This window comes from Nansenia antarctica (assembly GCF_963989245.1).
Source record: "Nansenia antarctica genome assembly, chromosome: 5".
In the NCBI taxonomy this organism is placed as follows: Eukaryota; Metazoa; Chordata; class Actinopteri; order Argentiniformes; family Microstomatidae; genus Nansenia; species Nansenia antarctica.
Window position 1 is genome coordinate 71,877,813 of NC_137690.1, and position 20,786 is coordinate 71,898,598.

A 20,786-nucleotide genomic window follows, 5' to 3' on the forward strand; every position below is an offset into this window, starting at 1 on the left:
AAAGTGCTTTACATACAGCATTAAAAGAAATACAGAAAAAGAAGGCTAGTAATAAAAAATACAAATAGAAATAAAAATGGCAAGAATAGATAAACATTTAACAACATAATAAGACAATGAATAAAAAAGATGTAGATAAAAGTGTTGTTACTGCAACTGTATTCAAGCGCTGCTTGATACGGCGTGAGAGATTGCAGGTCAAAGAACGCTCCGGTCCCAGACTGTGACCCGAAACATCGTTTATCTGCCGCTGATAACAAACACTGCAGATCTCCACAGGCGATAAGATTACAACATTCATAAATGTTTTTCAGATGGAGGAGCGCGCTGTTGATGTCTTAATGAAAGGACATTAGAGGGAGTCATGTCAAGGCTGCAAGATGTGCTGTAGATATAATTAGATGTTAGTTAATGTCATTTAATGTTAGATTTGAACTTTGGTCCTTATCCTACACAAATGACTTACTAATGCTTCCTGTCCCCTGAGTACCTTCTACACTGGGAAGGTAGTCAGGGGGAGGGGAGGGGAGGGGAGGGGAGAGGAGAGGAGAGGAGAGGAGAGGAGAGGAGAGGAGAGGAGAGGAGAGGAGAGGAGAGGAGAGGAGAGGAGAGGAGTGGAGTGGAGTGGAGTGGAGTGCTTTAGTGCTCCTAGCTCTCTGATGTGCACTTTAAAGATTGGTGTACTTCCAAACGTTGCACAGTCCAAGGCTTTGATCTATAATCACTGCACTTCAGTTTGTAATTGTTTTAGCTGATCTTTTTTTATTTTATCTTCTTTGTATTCTTAGTTTTTATTCTCTTATCCTTGATGTTATCCTGTGCATGTGATTATGTTTTACTTGTTTTATCTACTATGTTATTTTATCTTTTCACTCGTCGTTTCTGTAAACGAGAGGAAACCTCAGTGGACCTTGGAGTTTAAATAAAGGTTGAATGAATGAATATTAAAACCTTCAAGGCCAATGTAAGATTGGTCCTGTGTCCGGGTGCCAAAATGAGGGGTGATGTAACCGGGTGATGTAATCAGGACTATCATATATAGTATATAGTATAGTATATATATGAGGCGGTATCAAACACGTGTGTGAGTTAGCTTAGCTTAGCTTGTGTTAGTTAGCTTAGAGGTTTAGTGTGTTAGCTTAGCTTAGCTTGTGTTAGCTACCTCAGAGGTTTAGCGTGTTAGCTAGCTTAGAGGTCTTGCTTTGTGTTTCAGTTGATCGAGGCCATCCAGGGGATTGACAGGATCATGGGCCAGCTGATGAACGGACTGAAGCAACTGAACCTTCATGAGTGCATCAACATCATCGTCCTAGCTGACCATGGTACTGTAGAAGGCTAATTATATAGATATATGTATATGAACTGTATATCAGGGGAGGCTGATGGAGGTAGTAATCGGAGGATGGGCTCATTGTAATGCATGGAACAGAGTGAAGAATGATATCAAACACGTAGGAATGATACAAAATAATCAACTAATTCCGTTCCATGCATTACAATGAGCCCGTCCTCCGATTTCTACCTCCACCAGCCTCCCCTGACTGACAATCAAACTTTGTTTATAGTAGCACAAGTCATGCATTGAATGCAACTCCAAGTTCTGAACATAAAAACAATAGTAAATAAACCACAATACGATAAGCTGAATTTTGTACAAGCTGGAGTTGATCTATGGCCACAGGCGAGAGCATCACAGTAGTCCAGCCTGCTAGTGATAAAAGCTGCACTAGTATCTCAGTATTGGCCTGGGAGAGAAACGGATGCACTCTAGCAATATTCTTTAAGTAATAGAAGATAGCAGATTTGGTCACATTCCTGATGTGGGCATCGAAAGTTAAATTGGAATCTACAATGACACCCAGGGTTTTGGCCTGGTGCTTAGGACTGAGTGCCAGTGACTTCAATTAAGAGGTGTAAATTTCACTCTTACAGCCTCTACTCCATTGACAAGTACCTCTGTTTTGCCCTGGTTGAGCTGAAGGAAGATCTGAGCCATCCAAGCATTAATGGCTATAATACAGTCTTGGCAGGCATCGATAGGGCTTGTGTAATCGGGAGACACAGCAATATAGAGTTGAGTGTCATCTGCATAGCTGTGAAAATGTATGCCATGTCGCCTGATGATACTGCCACGGGGCAGCATATATAACCTGAAGAGGACTGGACCCAGGATAGAGCCTTGTGGTGCTCCGCAGTTGATGCTATAGTTCTTAGAGGAGTATTCATCGAGGGCATGGGGGCGGATGTGGCTCAGGAGGTAGAGCAGGGCGTCTAATGATCGCAAGGTCGGCGGTTCGATCCCCGACTCCTCCTGTCCACGTGTCGAGGTGTCCTTGGGCAAGACACTGGACCCCAAATTGCTCCCAATGAGCGGGCCGGCGCCTTGCATGGTAGCTTGCCGCCATTGGTGTGTGAATGTGTGTGTGAATGGGTGAATGAGGGTTTTGGAATAAGGCGCTATATCAGTCAGTCCGTTTACCGTTATTCCATTTGATGTTGAAAGACCAGAAACATCCGATGATTCCAGGTTCATCGTCACTCCAGGAGGCAGCAGCAGATGTACTGTATGTACTCAGCGGGGGGTGAGGTATCACTCCTTAGCTGATCAAAACCAGACCAGATGGTTTTATGTCTTATCCCTAAAGTATGCAGCAAACTCTTCACATCTGGATGTGGAAAAAAAGATTAGAGACTGGAGATTAATCATAAATACCTTGATGAGAGCACTGTTGAATTGTACCTCTTCATAACCAAAGACACGAGGACGCATTTCTGTATTATTTGTGTTTTTCTTGACCTGCAGTAGGAGATTTTGTAAACAAATGATGTATACTGTATTCCTTGAGCACAACAGATAAGTCATAGCTTTTATAGCTAGTCATAGCTATCTAGTGCTATCTGACCAAGCTTTCAGGGACGAGACACACAGATGTATGAGTCTGTCCGTGAACGCTATCCTGTATCTGTTGTCATGGTGATGTGTTGTTGCCTGGTGGTAACCAACAGGTATGGAGGAGACCAGCTGTGACAGGAAGGAGTCCCTGCAGGACCTGCTGGGGGGGGCGAGCGTCTACGACTTCTACGTCACGCAGGGCGCCTTCGGCAGGATCAGGTCCTGGGATAAGAACCAAGCCTGTGAGTTCTAGGAGTGTTCTAAGAATGTTCTAGGAGTGTTCTAAGAATGTTCTAGGAGTGTTCTAAGAATGTTCTAAGAAAATCAGTAATTTAACACTAGGACAGCCTTGGGTGGGGTCATTTAACACTAGAACAGCCATGGGTGGGGTCATTTAACACTAGGACAGCCATGGGTGAGGTCATTTAACACTAGAACAGCCATGGGTGGGGTCATTTAACACTAGGACAGCCTTGGGTGGGGTCATTTAACACTAGAACAGCCATGGGTGGGGTCATTTAACACTAGAACAGCCATGGGTGGGGTCATTTAACACTAGGACAGCCTTGGGTGGGGTCATTTAACACTAGGACAGCCTTGGGTGGGGTCGCTTAACACTAGAACAGCCTTGGGTGGGGTCATTTAACACTAGGACAGCCATGGGTGGGGTCATTTAACACTAGAACAGCCTTGGGTGGGGTCATTTAACACTAGAACAGCCATGGGTGGGGTCATTTAACACTAGGACAGCCTTGGGTGGGGTCATTTAACACTAGACCAGCCTTGGGTGAGGTCATTTAACACTAGAACAGCCATGGGTGGGGTCATTTAACACTAGAACAGCCTTGGGTGGGGTCATTTAACACTAGGACAGCCATGGGTGAGGTCATTTAACACAAGAACAGCCATGGGTGGGGTCATTTAACACTAGGACAGAGATGGCCGGGCTCATTTGACCCTGTGTCACTTGTGAACCTGTGTTCGGTATCGCTTACAAACCCGTGTTGTTTTCTTGTAACAGTGGACTCAGCTGGACTCGTGGCCAACATGACGGTGAGTAGGAATCAACGAGACTACGGTTGACTAAGTTTGACTCAAGTGTCCTCTCTGTTTGTCTATTAGTCTGGAGAGGCTGCTGGAGGTAGACATCGGAGGACAGGGGAGGCTGGTGGAGGTAGACATCGGAGGACAGGGGAGGCTGGTGGAGGTAGACATCGGAGGACATTGACAGATTTACATTTGAACTATTTAGCAGACGCTTTTATCCAAAGCGATTTACAAAGAGAGATTACAGGGACAGTCTCCCTGGAGTTACTTAGGGGCTAAGTGCCTTACTCAAGGACACACTAGTGGTGGTGTTCCCAGGTGGGACTTGAACTCACAACCTTCTGATCACCAGTCCAACTCACTGTCCACTACCACTACACTACCCCATGGACGGGTTCATTGTAATGGATGAAATGTAACGAGGAATGGTTGTCATCCCTTATTCCGGTCCATGCATTACAATAAGCCCGTCTACCGATGTCTACCTCCACCAGCCTCCCCTGCTATTAGTAAACCAGACCTTCTCAACTGCAGAAATTCCACTTGAGCAACCTCTAAAAAGCTTGAAATCACCCATTATATTACACGTTCTAATGCTTTGGTCCTCATGTCAGGATCCGATGTAATGATCAGACTTTTCTTTCGAATAATGTGAATACATTTCCGCGTTGTTGAAAACCATTGCTAGTCATGATCCGCTAGATCGCTAGTCAACTAACACAGCTTGTTTTGGGAGCCTGCTAACAATGTAGAGTAGTGTTCTAGTTAACTAGGTAGCAATCCGTTGCGTTGCAGTATTTCGGCTTGACTAGCGAGTTTGCGTTGTGATTCTCAACAACGTTGAACCGTGTTTCAAAAGAAAAGTCTGAATGTTTTGATCGGTTGCCGACATGCGGACCAAAATGATCAGACTGTGTCACATTATACTGTAGCAGACAAGGAGCTAGAAGTCTTGTTTTCTTTCTGGCATCTCAGTGCAAGAAGCCAGGTCAGAACGTCACGCCTTACCTGAAGGCCCACCTGCCCAAGCGGTTCCACTACGCTAACAGCCGGCGCATAGAGGACGTGAGCGTGCTGGTGAACCCCAGATGGCTGTTCGAGAGGTAGGGGTACACCTGTCTGTAGTAGAGAGGTAGGGGTACACCTGTCTGTAGTAGAGAGGTAGGGGTACACCTTGGCTGTAGTTCAGACACACAGCGTTGTGTAGTTCCAGTGACATCTTGAGTCTTTCTCTCTATGCCAGAATGATCATATTTACATTTACATTTATATTGTACATTACACTGTATATTACATAGTTATCTATCACTACCATTCTTGTTCTATTTATATCATGCCCTTATATCACTATTTGCACTTCTGGTTGGATGCTAAAACTGCATTTCGTTGTATTGTCCTTGTACTCTGCAATGACAATAACGTTTAATCTAATCTAATCTAATCTAATCTAATCTAATCTAATCTAGATACCCCGGGTCTCTGTCGTTCTGTGCCGGGGGGACCCATGGTTATGACAACGACGCGGCCAGTATGCACGTAAGAACCGTTGGGTGCTGGTAGGCAAACTGGCTAGTAGTCGCTCTATGACCCTCTAACCCTCCCCGTTCGCTAACTCTGTGTTCCAGATGTTATCTGTGTACAGATGTTATCTGTTGCTTGTTGTTTCTGTGTTTTCCGTTTTGCCTGCTTGCGGCTCTGTCAGTATGTAAAGCGCATTGAGTCGCACCTTGTGAGAAATGCGCTATACAAATAAAACTTAATTCGATTTGATTTGAGTCTTAATCTTAAAAGGTTAATGTGAGATTTGGAGGAGTTTTGAGGAGTCGTGGGTCAGATGAAGTCTCCTAACATCTCCTTCCCTCTCTCAGGCCATGTTCCTAAGCTACGGACCCAAGTTCCTGAGCAGGACAGAAGTCGAGGCGCTGTCCAACATCGAGCTCTACAACCTGATGTGTGGTAAGCCTGAGATCCTCGTCTCACGTTTACAGACTGTTGTTATCTGTGTCAGGTAAATACAACTAAACCTTTATGGAGCTTTTACCAAGGGCAAAGGCTGTAAACAAGAGAAAAGAACAGGTTTTTATGTCAGTTCATTATGTTATAATTATATTAGGACAGTTTTCTGCAAGATGACCAAAAAAACATGCCGTGCTATATTATTTGAGTATATATGTTACGGTACATGTGGGAATACGGTACATGTGGGAAAACTAGGGTTAGGGTTAGGTGCTATGTCGACTTGGTACATGCTGGCATGTCTAACCCTAACCCTAATCCTATCCCTATCCCTAACCCTACCCCTAACCCCAACCCTAACCTTAACCCTAGCACCCTAGCACCTAACCCTAACCCTAGTTTTCCCACATGTACCGTAACATTTATATATATAACGTTATTTATATTATTTGTATTAAACATCTGCAGGTTAACTAGTGTGGTGAGTCTCTCTGAGGTGCAGTAGATGGCAGTGTGAACCTTTAAACACATCCAGTGCCAAGGGTGACTTTATTCACCGACAATATACATTTTGATGATTCTTTTGGTAGCCAATCAGAGTGTTGTTGCTAGGTAGAACACCACATAGAATCACTCTCTAGGTGGTGGTGAGTGTTCCGGAACGTTTTGGCAGTTGGTGGGTTAAAACACACTACCAGTGCGTTCGTAAAATACGCTCTGTAAATCTGACCAGTGCTCTTGTCCAATCAAATGACTTGGTCGCTCTATGACGTTGAACCCAGTGTGTGCGCTCCTCCGGATCTCTCAGAGCAAATTTACGAACGCACCCTTCTACTACTACTACACCTACCTACCTACCGGACAGGATGTGAATGACATCCTCCATGACATCATCCATGACATCATCCATGACTTCATCCTCTCCAGACGTGTTGGAGATCTTGCCGTCGGACAACAACGGGACCCACGGCAGCACCAACCACCTCCTGAGGAGCCCCTGGTTCACCCCCCAGCACCCCGCAGAGCTGACCCCCCCCGGGCTCTGCCCCCTGACGACCCTTGACCCCGCTGACCCCCTGGGCTGCTCCTGTCCCTCCATGGTAGTGACCTCCCTCTCTTATCTACTGTATGCCCCGCCCCTTATCTACCGTATGCTCCGCCCCTTATCCACTGTATGCCCCGCCCCTTATCTACCTTATCTACCGCTGTTTATTGCGAGCTTTCGGTCATAGACCTTCTTCAGGCATAAAACAGACAAGTGAATGCAGTGGTTTTAAGGGTTCAAACAACACCTGTGTCAAACATGTCATCTAGTGCTACGTTTACGTTTTGGGCTTTTAGCAGTCGCCTTTATCCAAAGCGACTTCCAACAAAAACATTTGTCTAAGTAAGTGAATCATCTATCCAACAGTCATAGCAAGAAAAGTGATATTTGCTCTGGCCAGGGGCCTTTGGTAGTCATAATGCTAGAGGAAGGAGATTTACAGGAACTCTACTGGGGGGTAGATGGGGCAGACAGGAAGTAGGCACTCATGAGAAGTAGTCTGGGTTTGCAGGGTTTTGAAATGAATGAATGATGGAACGAAGTACTTTTGCAACCCAAGTATCATGTGAGAAGAATGTTTCTGAAACTGAAACTGAAACTGAAAATGTAAATGTTTTCTTTACTCTGATACTCATGACTGTTGTGGTGTTAAGTTGGTGCTCTCTGTGACTGGCTGACTGCCGTCATCAGTAGATAGTGTTGGAGACAAAGCGTGTCCTCATTCATTCTGAGAAATGATAGTTGGGATGAGATACGTCATGAGTTACTTACTCTGGGGTTTCCCCAACACAATGACAACACCAGGGGTCAGATGTGTTCATACCCATGTATTCAGGCAAGGCAAGGCAAGTTTATTTGTACAGCACATTTCATACAACAGGGGCAATTCAAAGTGCCTTACATACAGCATTAAAAGAAACACAGAAGAAGAAAGAAATAGATACATCTAGATACATAGAGAAAATAAATAGATAAACATTTAACAACATAATAAGACAATGAATAAAAAGATATAGATAAAAGTGTTATTATTACTGCAGCTGTATTCAAGCACTGCTCTGGCCGATACGGCGTGTGAGACTGCAGGTAGGCCTGCTGGTGTGTGTTTAGCCGCTATCCTGCGCGACGCCCTAATTTCACGTACTTCCCAAATGTACTTCCTCCAGAGGTGTGTACACTAGGGAGGTAGAAACAATTGTTCCTTCCTCATTCTCTCATCCATCATTCGTTCTACGCTTTTACTGTCACAACCCTGGTGAAGCTAAAACAAAAAAAATAAAATAATCTGATGGTGTTTTTTCTTTTCAGGGTGCTAATAATCGAAACGACCGTCTGAACCTGACCGCCAGCGAAGGTAAAGATCCCTGTGTCAGAGAAATGTTCAACAGATTATCGACAGATTCTATTATTCAAACTGTGTAATGTTTATTTTTTTCTTAATCACATGATCTGACCAAGTCTGTTACTCGGGGGTCCCAAGTGTTTCTATTCAGGGGTCAGGCTCCACAACTTAAGTAGTACTTAATTCATTAAATGTGCTTAATTATTTAATTAAAACCACCAGAGAGTTCACACTTCAATCAATGTTTGCAGGTCAATCTGCTTGAAACAACGAAAAATGTATTAAATTAAGAACGTCACTGGTCTAGGAGAGGCATGGGCCTGCATCATTAGAAGGAAATAAAGTACTACTTAACCTAGAAATATTTTGTGCAACTGACCCCTGGTCACCTCCCTGGTCCCTACGACAACAGAGGAGACAGTGAGCTGAATCGTGAGGAGCGAACAATTTACAACCCCTCCAAAAATAATAATACTTCCAAGGAAACACCGCAAACGACCAATTTAGTTTTGAGCTAAGTTAGCTACTTATTAAACACGTATAGGCTACAATTTAGTGCCTAACACTACTACTAACACTGCTACACTGCTACTAACACTGCTACTAACACTGTACTGTGTTTGCCATACCAACGTGTTACCCAATATCCACTTATAACAACTTGAATTAGTTACATGCTAACACCCCCCTGTCTATATACCCCCCTGTGAATAGGCCATATAGTGTATAGAAGTATATACGTTTACATAACAGATACATACTCTGATTCCTACCGATTACTTTTAGGTATATCCGCCTATTTATGTCTATTTATGTCTCATTCTTGTTTTTTTTATTATCTTAGGACTGTGTTTTGTTTGTAGCATCTAGGGTTTGCATTTCAATTTCGTTGTACCCGTACAATGACAATAAAGATCATTCATTCATTCATTCATTAAATGTGGCGATCTGACTTCGTGACGTTAGAATTATAAGGTTCTATCTAAATTTTTGGTCAAAATTTAGTTTTTTACATAATCTGATCCATTCGGTGTTTATTAATGCCTGTGTGGTGTTATTTTTTAAATGTTGACATTTTTTAGTTAGTAATTAATCAAATACAAAGGTTCCATCTCACAGAACATAATGGAATGTAAAAACTTTGACACTCAATATCTCTGAACTACCCTAAACGGAGATAGAACCTTATAATTCTAAACTCACGTGATGTCATAATACCGTATCATTCTAAGCTCACAACTTGTCACTCTCAGTGTTGGCGGCGGAGAGGAAACACACGCTGTTCGGGAGGCCGAGGACGCTCAAGCCCAGTGAGCAGTTCTGTCTGCTGCACCAGGAGGGCTTCATCAGTGCCTACAGCCAGGGGAAGTACATGCCTCTGTGGAGCTCCTTCACCATAGACAAACCTGTAAGCTCCTTCACCATAGACAAACCTGTAAGCTTTAATATCCTTCACCATAGACCTACCTGTAAGCTTTAATATCCTTCACCATAGACAAACCTGTAAGCTTTAATATCCTTCACCATAGACCAACCTGTAAGCTTTAATATCCTTCACCATAGACAAACCTGTAAGCTCCTTCACCATAGACAAACCTGTAAGCTCCTTCACCATAGACAAACCTGTAAGCTCCTTCACCATAGACAAACCTGTAAGCTCCTTCACCATAGACAAACCTGTAAGCTCCTTCACCATAGACCTACCTGTAAGCTTTAATATCCTTCACCATAGACAAACCTGTAAGCTCCTTCACCATAGACCTACCTGTAAGCTCCTTCACCATAGACCTACCTGTAAGCTCCTTCACCATAGACAAACCTGTAAGCTCCTTCACCATAGACAAACCTGTAAGCTTTAATATCCTTCACCATAGACAAACCTGTAAGCTTTTAACTGTGGAGCTCCTTCACCATAGACAAACCTGTAAGCTCCTTCACCATAGACAAACCTGTAAGCTCCTTCACCATAGACAAACCTGTAAGCTCCTTCACCATAGACCTACCTGTAAGCTCCTTCACCATAGACAAACCTGTAAGCTCCTTCACCATAGACAAACCTGTAAGCTCCTTCACCATAGACAAACCTGTAAGCTCCTTCACCATAGACAAACCTGTAAGCTCCTTCAACATAGACAAACCTGTAAACTCCTTCACCATAGACAAACCTGTAAGCTCCTTCACCATAGACAAACCTGTAAGCATTTCACCATAGACAAACCTGTAAGCTTTTAAATTATAATCATAATAATAAATTGTATTTATATAGCGCTTTTCCGGGGCTCAAAGACGCTGACAATATGGGAAGAAAGACAGAAGACAGAGAAACAGCAAGCAACAGATAACATGAGCACATAGAACACAGAGTTAACGAACAGGCACAGGGAACAATTAACACAGCAATGTCCAGGGGGGGAGGGAGGGGGGTGGCAGGGTTAGGGGAGATGGTTAGGGGTAGGGAAGGTTGTATGCATGGGAGAACAGGTAGGTTTTGAGGTGGGATTTAAAAGTGGAGTGTGTGTCTCTGAGTGGTTGAGGGAGAGAGTTCCAGAGGCGGGGTGCAGCTTGTGAAAAAGCCCGGTCTCCGAAGCCTTTGAGTTTCGAGGGGGGGTGGGGGGGGGGCAGTGAGGGGAACAGTGGATGAGGAGCGGAGGGTACAGGTTTTATAAAAATGTATCCTTAATTTGTCATAATTTGTTATGTGATGTGTGTTAGAAATGCTGTATTTGTTAGAAAATGTTTCGCTGCTTTGACAGTTGGAAGAACCATTTGATATGTGTGACATCACAAGTGGGTATACATCCACTTTACAACATTACCTCAGAAAAAAAAGGCAATTTTAGAAATTGAAATTAGTCAATCGATATTATTTCAGGGTGAGCTGGAATGAAAATGTCCAAACGTTCCCTCAGGGCAGGGTAGACCAACGTTGACAGACCTTAGAGAGCAATCGGAAGGTCTCTGGTTCGATCCCCGCCTCAGGAGGGAGCTGCATGTGTCCCTGAGCAAGACACTAAATCCCTAATTACTCCAGGGGCGCCGACTATGGCTGATCCTGTGTGCCTAGAGCAAAAGAAATGACCACATTCCAACAATTGACTGACGAGTTGATTGCATGGCGATAAATCAATAAAAAAAAGACATGTTTCATAACATGGCCGCCTCTTTGCTGCCCCCTGTAGGAGAACGTGGACCCGTTGCCGGCAGTGACAGCAGACTGTCTGAGGGCTGATGTGAGGATCCCTGCTGACGCGAGTCCTAGATGTGACCAGTACGTTGCAGCTGGGAACATCACCCACGCATTCCTCTACCCCCCTAGTAAGTACACTCCCCTAGACCCCTACCCCCCTAGTAAGTACACTCCCCTAGACCCCTACCCTCCTAGTAAGTACACTCCCCTAGACCCCTACCCCCCTAGTAAGTACACTCCCCTAGACCCCTACCCCCCTAGTAAGTACACTCCCCTAGACCCCTACCCCCCTAGTAAGTACACTCCCCTAGACCCCTACCCCCCTAGTAAGTACACTCCCCTAGACCCCTACCCCCCTAGTAAGTACACTCCCCTAGACCTCTACCCCCCTAGTAAGTACACTCCCCTAGACCCCTACCCCCCTAGTAAGTACACTCCCCTAGACCTCTACCCCCCTAGTAAGTACACTCCCCTAGACCCCTACCCCCCTAGTAAGTACACTCCCCTAGACCCCTACCCCCCCACTCCCCTAGACCCCTACCCCCCTAGTAAGTACACTCCCCTAGACCCCTACCCCCCTAGTAAGTACACTCCCCTAGACCCCTACCCCCCTAGTAAGTACACTCCCCTTGACCCCTACCCCCCTAGTAAGTACACTCCCCTAGACCCCTACCCCCCTAGTAAGTACACTCCCCTAGACCCCTACCCCCCTAGTAAGTACACTCCCCCTAGACCCCTACCCCCCTAGTAAGTACACTCCCCTAGACCCCTACCCTCCTAGTAAGTACACTCCCCTAGACCCCTACCCCCCTAGTAAGTACACTCCCCTAGACCCCTACCCCCCTAGTAAGTACACTCCCCTAGACCCCTACCCCCCTAGTAAGTACACTCCCCTAGACCCCTACCCCCCTAGTAAGTACACTCCCCTAGACCCCTACCCCCCTAGTAAGTACACTCCCCTAGACCCCTACCCCCCTAGTAAGTACACTCCCCTAGACCCCTACCCTCCTAGTAAGTACACTCCCCCTGCCCCCTCCATCCCCCTGAAGAATCTTCTTGTCGGTAAAATGATGGAATGGATCAATCTATTGAGGATTTTGTGATCTTAAATGCGTTGTGTCATCTCAGGATAGATTAGGTGTGCAGCTGACACGATTTGACAAGGAATAGAACTATTCAACACGGGTGGAACGAGTACTATAAGATTTATTCAGAACAGATCATAGCTTCTTCAGCACGTTCAGCATTTCGAACATTATGAAATACAGACAGGTTTAAATACTTTTCATGTTATCTCAGATGTTACGTTGTGAATGAGCTCACCATCCCTGGCGCCTACAACCCCCCCAAGGTCTTAAGATAACAACCCCGAATCTGTCTATTTGTGGCGTCACTGCTAACCGTGAAGATCAGGCTGACCTGGAAGAAGCAGAATGTGTGTGTGTATGTGAGTGGGTATGTGTTATGTGTGTGTCTGAGTGACATGAGAATAGAGTGTATATGTGTGTGTGTGTGTGTGTGTGTGTGTGTGTGTGTGTGTGTGAGTGACATGAGAATAGAGTGTATATGTGTGTGTATGTAGGTGTATGTGTGTGTGAGTGATATAAGCATATATGTTTTTAGAAAACCCCACCGAGATCTAACACCCCTCTATCAGATCTGACCCCTCCATCCCTCCATCCTTCTCTCTATCAGATCTGACCCCTCCATCCCTCCATCCCTCTCTCTATCAGATCTGACCCCTCCATCCCTCCATCCTCCTCTCTATCAGATCCGCCCCCTCCATCCCTCCACCCCCCTCTCAATCAGATCTGACCCCTCCATCCCCCTCTTTCTATCAGATCTGATCCCTCCATCCACTCCTTTAAATCCAGGCTTAAAACTTCTTTGTATTCTTTAGCGTTTCCTTAAAGTTTTTTTTTTTACTTTTTACGTGTGTCTTTGTGCTTGCGTTGTTTTGGTTGTGTTTATTATAATTTTATTGCCTTTTATTGTGATCTTAATCCATGTACAGCACAAGTTGTTTTAAATGTGCTTTATAAATAAACTTGACTTAAAAACTGTAAAATCCATCACTTTAGTACTTTATCAATGTAGGTTTGATTCTTTTCTTACTTACATTACTTTTTATTAAAGTGTTATTGTTGTGTGTTTTGTATCTGAATGCTGCAACATAATGTCAATGTTGAGGAACCAGAGCCAAAGAATTTGACTCTTGTGTAAAGCGATTCTGATTCTGGTTCTGACCTGATAATCCCCAGATCTCTATCGGACCGCAGAGGAGGAGTATGACGGACTGTTGATGAGCAACGTTGTACCCATGTACCCCGAGTTTAAGAGTAAGTGCCCCCCAGGGGAGGCTGGCGGAGGTAGACATCGGAGGCTGGGATCACTGTGTAGTTCATGGAATGGATTGAGGAATGGTATCAAACTCGTGTGTGTGTGTGTGTGTGTGCGTGCGTGCGTGCGTGCGTGCGTGCGTGTGTGCGTGTGCGTGTGCGTGTGCGTGTGCGTGTGCGTGTGCGTGTGCGTGTGTGTGTGTATTTACTCTTGTGTTTGGTATCGTTCCTTATTCAGTTCCATGCATTACACAATGAGCCCTGTCCTCCGATGTCTGCCTCCCCCAGCCTCCCCCAGCCTCCCCCAGCCTCCCCCAGCCTCCCCTGGTACCAGACACACGTAACCTTTTACAACAGCTTGCTCACCCATCCAGTCACGTAGCTGTTTATACAGCTGCCTCTTATCACCTCACCTCCCCCCTTTGTCCATTTAAACACTTAACTTATCTCTCCTTATAATAACACTCCTTCATTTCTCTGGCATTAGTGGCCTGGCCTGGGGTGATCCAGTGGTCTAGCACCATGGCGTGGGGAGGTCCAGTGGTCTAGCACCATGGCCTGGGGTGGTCCAGTGGTCTAGCACCATGGCCTGGGGAGGTCCAGTGGTCTAGCACCATGGCCTGGGGTGGTCCAGTGGTCTAGTACCATGGCCTGGGGAGGTCCAGTGGTCTAGTACCATGGCCTGGGGTGGTCCAGTGGTCTAGCACCATGGCCTGGGGTGGTCCAGTGGTCTAGCACCATGGCCTGGGGTGGTCCAGTGCTCTAGCACCATGGCCTGGGGTGGTCCAGTGGTCTAGTACCATGGTCTGGGGTGGTCCAGTGGTCTAGTACCATGGCCTGGGGTGGTCCAGTGGTCTAGCACCATGGCCTGGGGTGGTCCAGTGGTCTAGCACCATGGCCTGGGGTGGTCCAGTGGTCTAGCACCATGGCCTGGGGTGGTCCAGTGGTCTAGCACCATGGCCTGGGGTGGTCCAGTGGTCTAGCACCATGGCCTGGGGTGGTCCAGTGGTCTAGCACCATGACCTGGGGTGGTCCAGTGGTCTAGTACCATGGTCTGGGGTGGTCCAGTGGTCTAGTACCATGACCTGGGGTGGTCCAGTGGTCTAGTACCATGACCTGGGGTGGTCCAGTGGTCTAGTACCATGGTCTGGGGTGGTCCAGTGGTCTAGTACCATGGTCTGGGGTGGTCCAGTGGTCTAGCACCATGGCCTGGGGTGGTCCAGTGGTCTAGCACCATGGCCTAGGGTGGTCCAGTGGTCTGGTACCATGGCCTGGGGTGGTCCAGTGGTCTAGTACCATGACCTGGGGTGGTCCAGTGGTCTAGTACCATGGCCTGGGGTGGTCCAGTGGTCTAGTACCATGGCCTGGGGTGGTCCAGTGGTCTAGCACCATGGCCTGGGGTGGTCCAGTGGTCTAGCACCATGGCCTGGGGTGGTCCAGTGGTCTAGCACCTCGGCCTACAGTGCACATACGTCCATGTCGACATGGGTTAGAATCCGGCCCTGCTGACACCCCCTCTCCTCCTTACTTTCCTGTCTTTCTTCGCTGTCTCTCCAATAGAAATGTCTGTATTTTATGAAAGACGTATTCTTCATATTCACATCTTCCTCCTAACAGAGGTCTGGGATTACTTCCAGACTACGCTGCTGAAGAAGTATGCCAGTCAGTACAACGGTGTCAACGTCCTCACCGGACCGGCGTTTGACTACAACTACGATGGGCGATATGACTCTCCAGACCAGATCCAACAGTATGTCAGACCAGAACCAGAACCAGAATCACTTTTATTACATCCCAATGTACATAGCACATAAAGATAACAGTTCTTTGGTTTAGGGTTTGTCGTGGATTTAATTGATTCCTAATAGATTGAGTAAAACTTGAGCGGGACTTGAGCGGGACTCATATTTATAGAACTGTTCTTGGTCATGAGGTCACTATTCTTGGGAACCAAGTTATGGGCCCTGTCCATAGTCAGAATTATTCACTGTGCCACAGATCTTGGCCCATCCCTTCCAGGAAGTAAATGGGCCTTCCTTGAGTGCTGCTAGATTCGCCCAACTGTAGAGAGACTTCAATTCTCAGTATAAAATGATATAAAACTACAACAGGTTCCTCAACATTGGCATTGCAGCATTAAGATACAAAAATCACAATAATAGAGTACCCTAACCCTAAGTAAAATAAGTAAAGTAAGTAATAATAAAGTGATGGTAGTCGTAGTACAGCAGAACCAGTCGTACTACAATGGAATCTGTAGTGCAAAATAGTACGAGTACTCTGTCATGCACAAGCAGAGAAGAGAATAGGAGATTTGGCCTTTTGACTGAAATACAATATTAAAAATATGCTGTTTTAATTATGTGTTCACATTTTGTCTTTACATCTTTGTTGAACAAAAGAAATAATGGTTGAGGAACACAATAACAGGAAGTCACACAAGACAGGACTCTAATTTCAACTAACTGCTGTTATAGCTGCTAACCGCTAACAACAACAACAACAATGGGAGGATAGAGAACAACCAGAAAAGGTCAACATTTGACCTTTACACTCCCACTCCCGAGGCTGTGGGAAGTGACTGAGTTTATTTGGCCATAAATGTTGAACTTCTTTCATTGTTTCCTAATCTCCCATTGTTTTTGTTGTCCTATCATCATGCGTATAAGTCTGAAAGACCTTGTGCTAGCATATCAGCCCAATAGAGCTCTCAGGTCTTCTGACGCTGGCTTTCTCTGTGTACCACATGTACCAAAGAAGAGATTTGGCGAGGCTGCATTCTCATTTTATGCACCCAGATTGTGTCTTCACTGCCAGTTTACATTAGGGATGCAACCTCAGCACATATGTTCAAGTCAAGACAAAAACCCATCTTTTTAATATTGCCTTTAAATGACTAAATTAAATTATGATTATATAATGATTGGAGCACTTTGAACTGCAACGTTTGCAGGAAAAGTGCTATACAAATAAAAGGTATTATTATTATTATTATTATTATTATTATCATCATGTGTTTGGACTGGCCCAGAATTGGTTCCAAATTCTGCTTTAATTTGATTATTACTGTATATGTGATGGCTAATCTCATTATGTGCTAATCTCAAATTGTCAACATCCTACTTTATTCACCAAAAATGCACAAGTTATGATGCTTCGTTTTGTAGCCAATCAGAGTGTTGTTGCTAGGTAGAACACCACATATAAAAGAACACTTCCGGGAATGCTTTGGCAGTTGGTGATTTAACAACCAAACATTCTGGGTTCTGCGTTCGTAAAATAATTCGATCTGGAAATCTGATCCGCACTCACGGAATCAGCCTCTTGTCCAATCAAATGACTTGGTCCCTTTATGACGTTGAGCCCAGTGTGGCCTTACGAACACAGCCTCTCATCTGCAGGTACGTGGCAGGGACAGGCATCCCCATCCCCACACATTACTTTGCCGTCCTCACGAGCTGCAGCGACCCGTCTCAGCCAGTGAGCAGCTGTGGCCAGGAGCTGCAGACCGCTTCCTTCCTGCTGCCTCACAGAGTGGACAACTCACAGATCTGTAACGTAAGACACACTCTACTACACTATCTGCCTCTGTCAACCTTTATATTATCAACCTTAATGGACTGACTCATATAGCGCCTTTATCCAAAGCGCTTTACAACGGCCTCTCATTCACCCGTTCACACACACATTCACACACCAATGGCGACAAGCTACCATGCAAGGCGCCGGCCCGCTCATTGGGAGCGATTTGGGATTCAGTGTCTTGCCCAAGGACACTTCGACATGTGGCCAGTCGGGGCTCGAACCTCCGATCTTGCGATCATTACACGCCGGTTCTACCTCCTGAGACACAGCGGCCCTCCACCTCTACACTATCTCCATCTGTTAATCTTTACATTATCAACCTCTACATTATCAACCTTTACATTATCAACCTTTACATTATCTCCATATGTTCATCTTTACATCAGTAAAGGCCCGGGTCTAAGGCCCAATCCCATTAACCCTCCTTGCCTCTACAATTAAGCCCCACGCCTCCGTTTGGAGCATTCATGCGTAGGGGTAGGGTGTCTACGTGTTGTAAAGGGGTAGGTCGAAGTGCTAGGGCTACGTGGCCATTTCTTCAGAGGCGCCCTCCAAATCGAGTGTGAAATGCGAACTCTCCCAGAATGCCTTGTAACACTGTGTTGTTTTAATCACCTCAGCTGGGATTGTTACGGTACGCAAATGTGTTCTTCACGTCTCCACAGAGTGACGAGACAGAGTCTTTATGGGTGGAGGACCTCCTGTGGTTCCACCAATCACGAGTCAGAGATGTAGAGTGGATCACGGGATTGGACCTGTTCCAAGGAAGCAACCGACCAATCCCTGAGCTTCTACGAGTGAAGGCCCGCCCCACCGCTGCCATTCACAGACTTCCCTGAGATGGAGAGGAGCTCCTGGAGGTGTAGGATGTTATATGTGACGCGTTCTAATGTTCTGGTCTGCATGTCGGCAACCAATCAAAATGTTCGGACTTTCCTTTTGAAACACGGAACTACGTTTCAGCGTTGTTGAGAATCACAACACAAACTCGCTAGTCGAGCCAAAATACAGCAACAACGCAATTGGATTGGGTGAGTAATCCCCACTGCTACCTAGTTAACTAGAACACTACTCTACATTGGTAGCAGGCTCACAAAACAAGCTGTGTTAGTTGACTAGCAACGTGTCGTTGATTTTCAACAACGCAGAAATGTATTCACATTTTTCGAAAGAAAAGTCTGATCATTACATCAGATCCCGACATGAGGACCAAAGCATTAGAACGTGTCACATATGGGTATGTGTGTACCAGGGTTTCCGTTAACCGGTAATTACCGGTCTTTGTCCGATAAAATCTGTTGAAGTCCGACATATTTAAACCTCTTCGGTCATATTGTCCGGTGAAAATAACCGCTAAACATAGTAGCCCATTCGGCGGTAACCCGCCCCATCTGGCAACCCTGTCTCTCAACGGCACGAGTACCGTAGTTTAGTCAGTTACCGTAATTTAGTTTGATCTAGTCTAAATAAAACCACTGCAGTGACCGGAGTCAAGGTTATTGTTCTGCGTGTTTTGGATGTGCTAGAGCACAGTGAATGACCACCGAGGGCCGTGAGATGCGGCTAGTAAAGGACGCTAGCGGCCATCTCAACCCCGTTCATTGATTGAGCCTGCCGTGCCCGTTCCAGCCCTGAGTCGGGAGAAGTACTACGGGAGTAGTGCGCTACTATCGACAACCTGGGCTACTGGTACCATTAGATTAGGATTGATTAGATTAGGTTGACAATACCACACTACATTTGAGTTTAGGGATATCAATGTTATATATTTGTGTATGTTTTATCTTTATGTATTAAATGTTATAATAGTTTCACATTTGAGACCTGTCTTCCCCCACTCAGTTATTCAGTCGGTGTCCATCATTTTAGTCTATCTATAGTGTTAGAGTTTAATTTGTGCCACTAAGGTGAAATAGTCCACGGGTGTGTATCCCCCCGATACATCCTCCCCATTCTCATACTCCCGAGTCCGAGAAAGTATGATTTGACAGGCAGCTAGACTTAATGCCTTCCCAATCAGCGAGACGTGGTTATAGAAATTACGTTGTTTTATTGATAAAAAGGGTAAAACTGGAAAGAGAATATAAAAAACGTACATTACTGTCGTGAAACTATTTAACACACTTCAGTTAACGTAATGTCCGTTCATTGATCGATCGATGCAGTCCGTTCAAATAGCCATCAAAAGCTAAACTAGGCATACTTAAAATTACCAATTACATACTCAAATCCCATTAATGCAATTGAAATAAACATCTTAAAGTAGCCTACAGTCGTAATTCAAAGTAGCAAAGGTGACTAGGCTGCCCAGTGTGGCGCGCGTGCAGCCCTGGACATATTATGCCATAGCGCATGCGAATCATGAAAGCCTATATTATTATATAGTTCGCGATCTAATCGTATCGGATGAGAAATGGACATTAAATGGCCTATATAGGCTACACAACAGCTAATCACCGCGACAAACACCTATATTATATTATAATATGATGACCGGAATTTTTCCCGTTTGTCCGACAAATTGAAATCTTCCCGGACACGTTGACCGGCACCAAATGTTTCTAACGGAAACCCTGGTGTGTACAGGACATGTTTGTGATGGTGTGCAACATTGTTTTATAGTGCAATGACTAATTTATATGTACCACAACTGCCATTTTATTTTTATCCACCATGTTATGTAACCATAATCTATTGAAGTGAATTTAATGATAACAATGTACTTTTGCAATTAATTCCATTTCCTTAAGTGTACATACAACTACAGTATATGACTGTATCAATGAACTATTGATTTATGTATTATGTGACATTAGGTTTCTTTCCTTGTGTCTTCTCAATTAGACTACACATCCTGAATTTCCCTCTGCATATAATTACATTTACATTTTAAGCATTTAGCAGACGCCTTTATCCAAAGCGACTTACAACAAATAAATGTGTCTAAGTAAGTGAATCATCTGTCCATCAGTCATCTTAAGAAAAACGATCTATGCTAGGCGCTAACAACACTTAGGTTGTGGATTCAATTCCCTCTGGGACCATATATACTGAAATGTATGCACTCACTGCAGTGTAAGTCGCCTTGCATAAAAGCGTTAGCTAAATGGCATATATTATATACAGTATATTTTAAAAATGAAAATGAAGATCTGTGAAATCCATTGTTCAGTGCCTAATAAATGTCTCTTTTCAAGATAAAACTGCACATTTTAGAGTGGCCTTTTATTGTGACCAACCTAAGGCACACCTGTGCAATAATCACACTGTCAGGTGGATGGATTATCTCGGCAAAGGAGAAGTGCTCACTAACACAGATTTAAACAGATTTGTGACCAAAATTTGAGAGAAATAGACCTTTTGTGTACATTGAAAAAGTCTTTAGATCTTTG

At 44.9% G+C, this 20,786-nt stretch overlaps 2 protein-coding genes across 2 annotated transcripts in view; both read left to right on the plus strand.

Moving 5' to 3' along the window:
• The window catches only part of enpp2l (ectonucleotide pyrophosphatase/phosphodiesterase 2-like), a 57,346-nt gene extending 53,611 nt beyond the window's left edge, over positions 1 to 3,735 (plus strand). The window contains exon 26 of the transcript XR_013937464.1: positions 3,686 to 3,735. The gene's annotated coding sequence lies outside the window, so the exon portion shown is untranslated. The remainder of the gene's footprint in view (positions 1 to 3,685) is intronic.
• Positions 1 to 20,586, plus strand: part of LOC308158611 (venom phosphodiesterase CdcPDE) — a 30,381-nt gene extending 9,795 nt beyond the window's left edge. The window contains exons 13-26 of the mRNA XM_080532268.1: positions 1,214 to 1,322; positions 3,007 to 3,135; positions 3,915 to 3,946; positions 4,916 to 5,043; positions 5,407 to 5,476; positions 5,809 to 5,896; positions 6,824 to 6,996; positions 8,250 to 8,295; positions 9,537 to 9,691; positions 11,463 to 11,598; positions 13,732 to 13,809; positions 15,427 to 15,559; positions 17,211 to 17,367; positions 18,060 to 20,586. Coding sequence (XP_080388394.1) covers positions 1,214 to 1,322; positions 3,007 to 3,135; positions 3,915 to 3,946; positions 4,916 to 5,043; positions 5,407 to 5,476; positions 5,809 to 5,896; positions 6,824 to 6,996; positions 8,250 to 8,295; positions 9,537 to 9,691; positions 11,463 to 11,598; positions 13,732 to 13,809; positions 15,427 to 15,559; positions 17,211 to 17,367; positions 18,060 to 18,233 — 1,608 coding nt within the window. The 3' untranslated portion in view covers positions 18,234 to 20,586. The remainder of the gene's footprint in view (positions 1 to 1,213; positions 1,323 to 3,006; positions 3,136 to 3,914; positions 3,947 to 4,915; positions 5,044 to 5,406; positions 5,477 to 5,808; positions 5,897 to 6,823; positions 6,997 to 8,249; positions 8,296 to 9,536; positions 9,692 to 11,462; positions 11,599 to 13,731; positions 13,810 to 15,426; positions 15,560 to 17,210; positions 17,368 to 18,059) is intronic.
• The last annotated feature ends 200 nt before the right edge of the window (positions 20,587 to 20,786 follow it).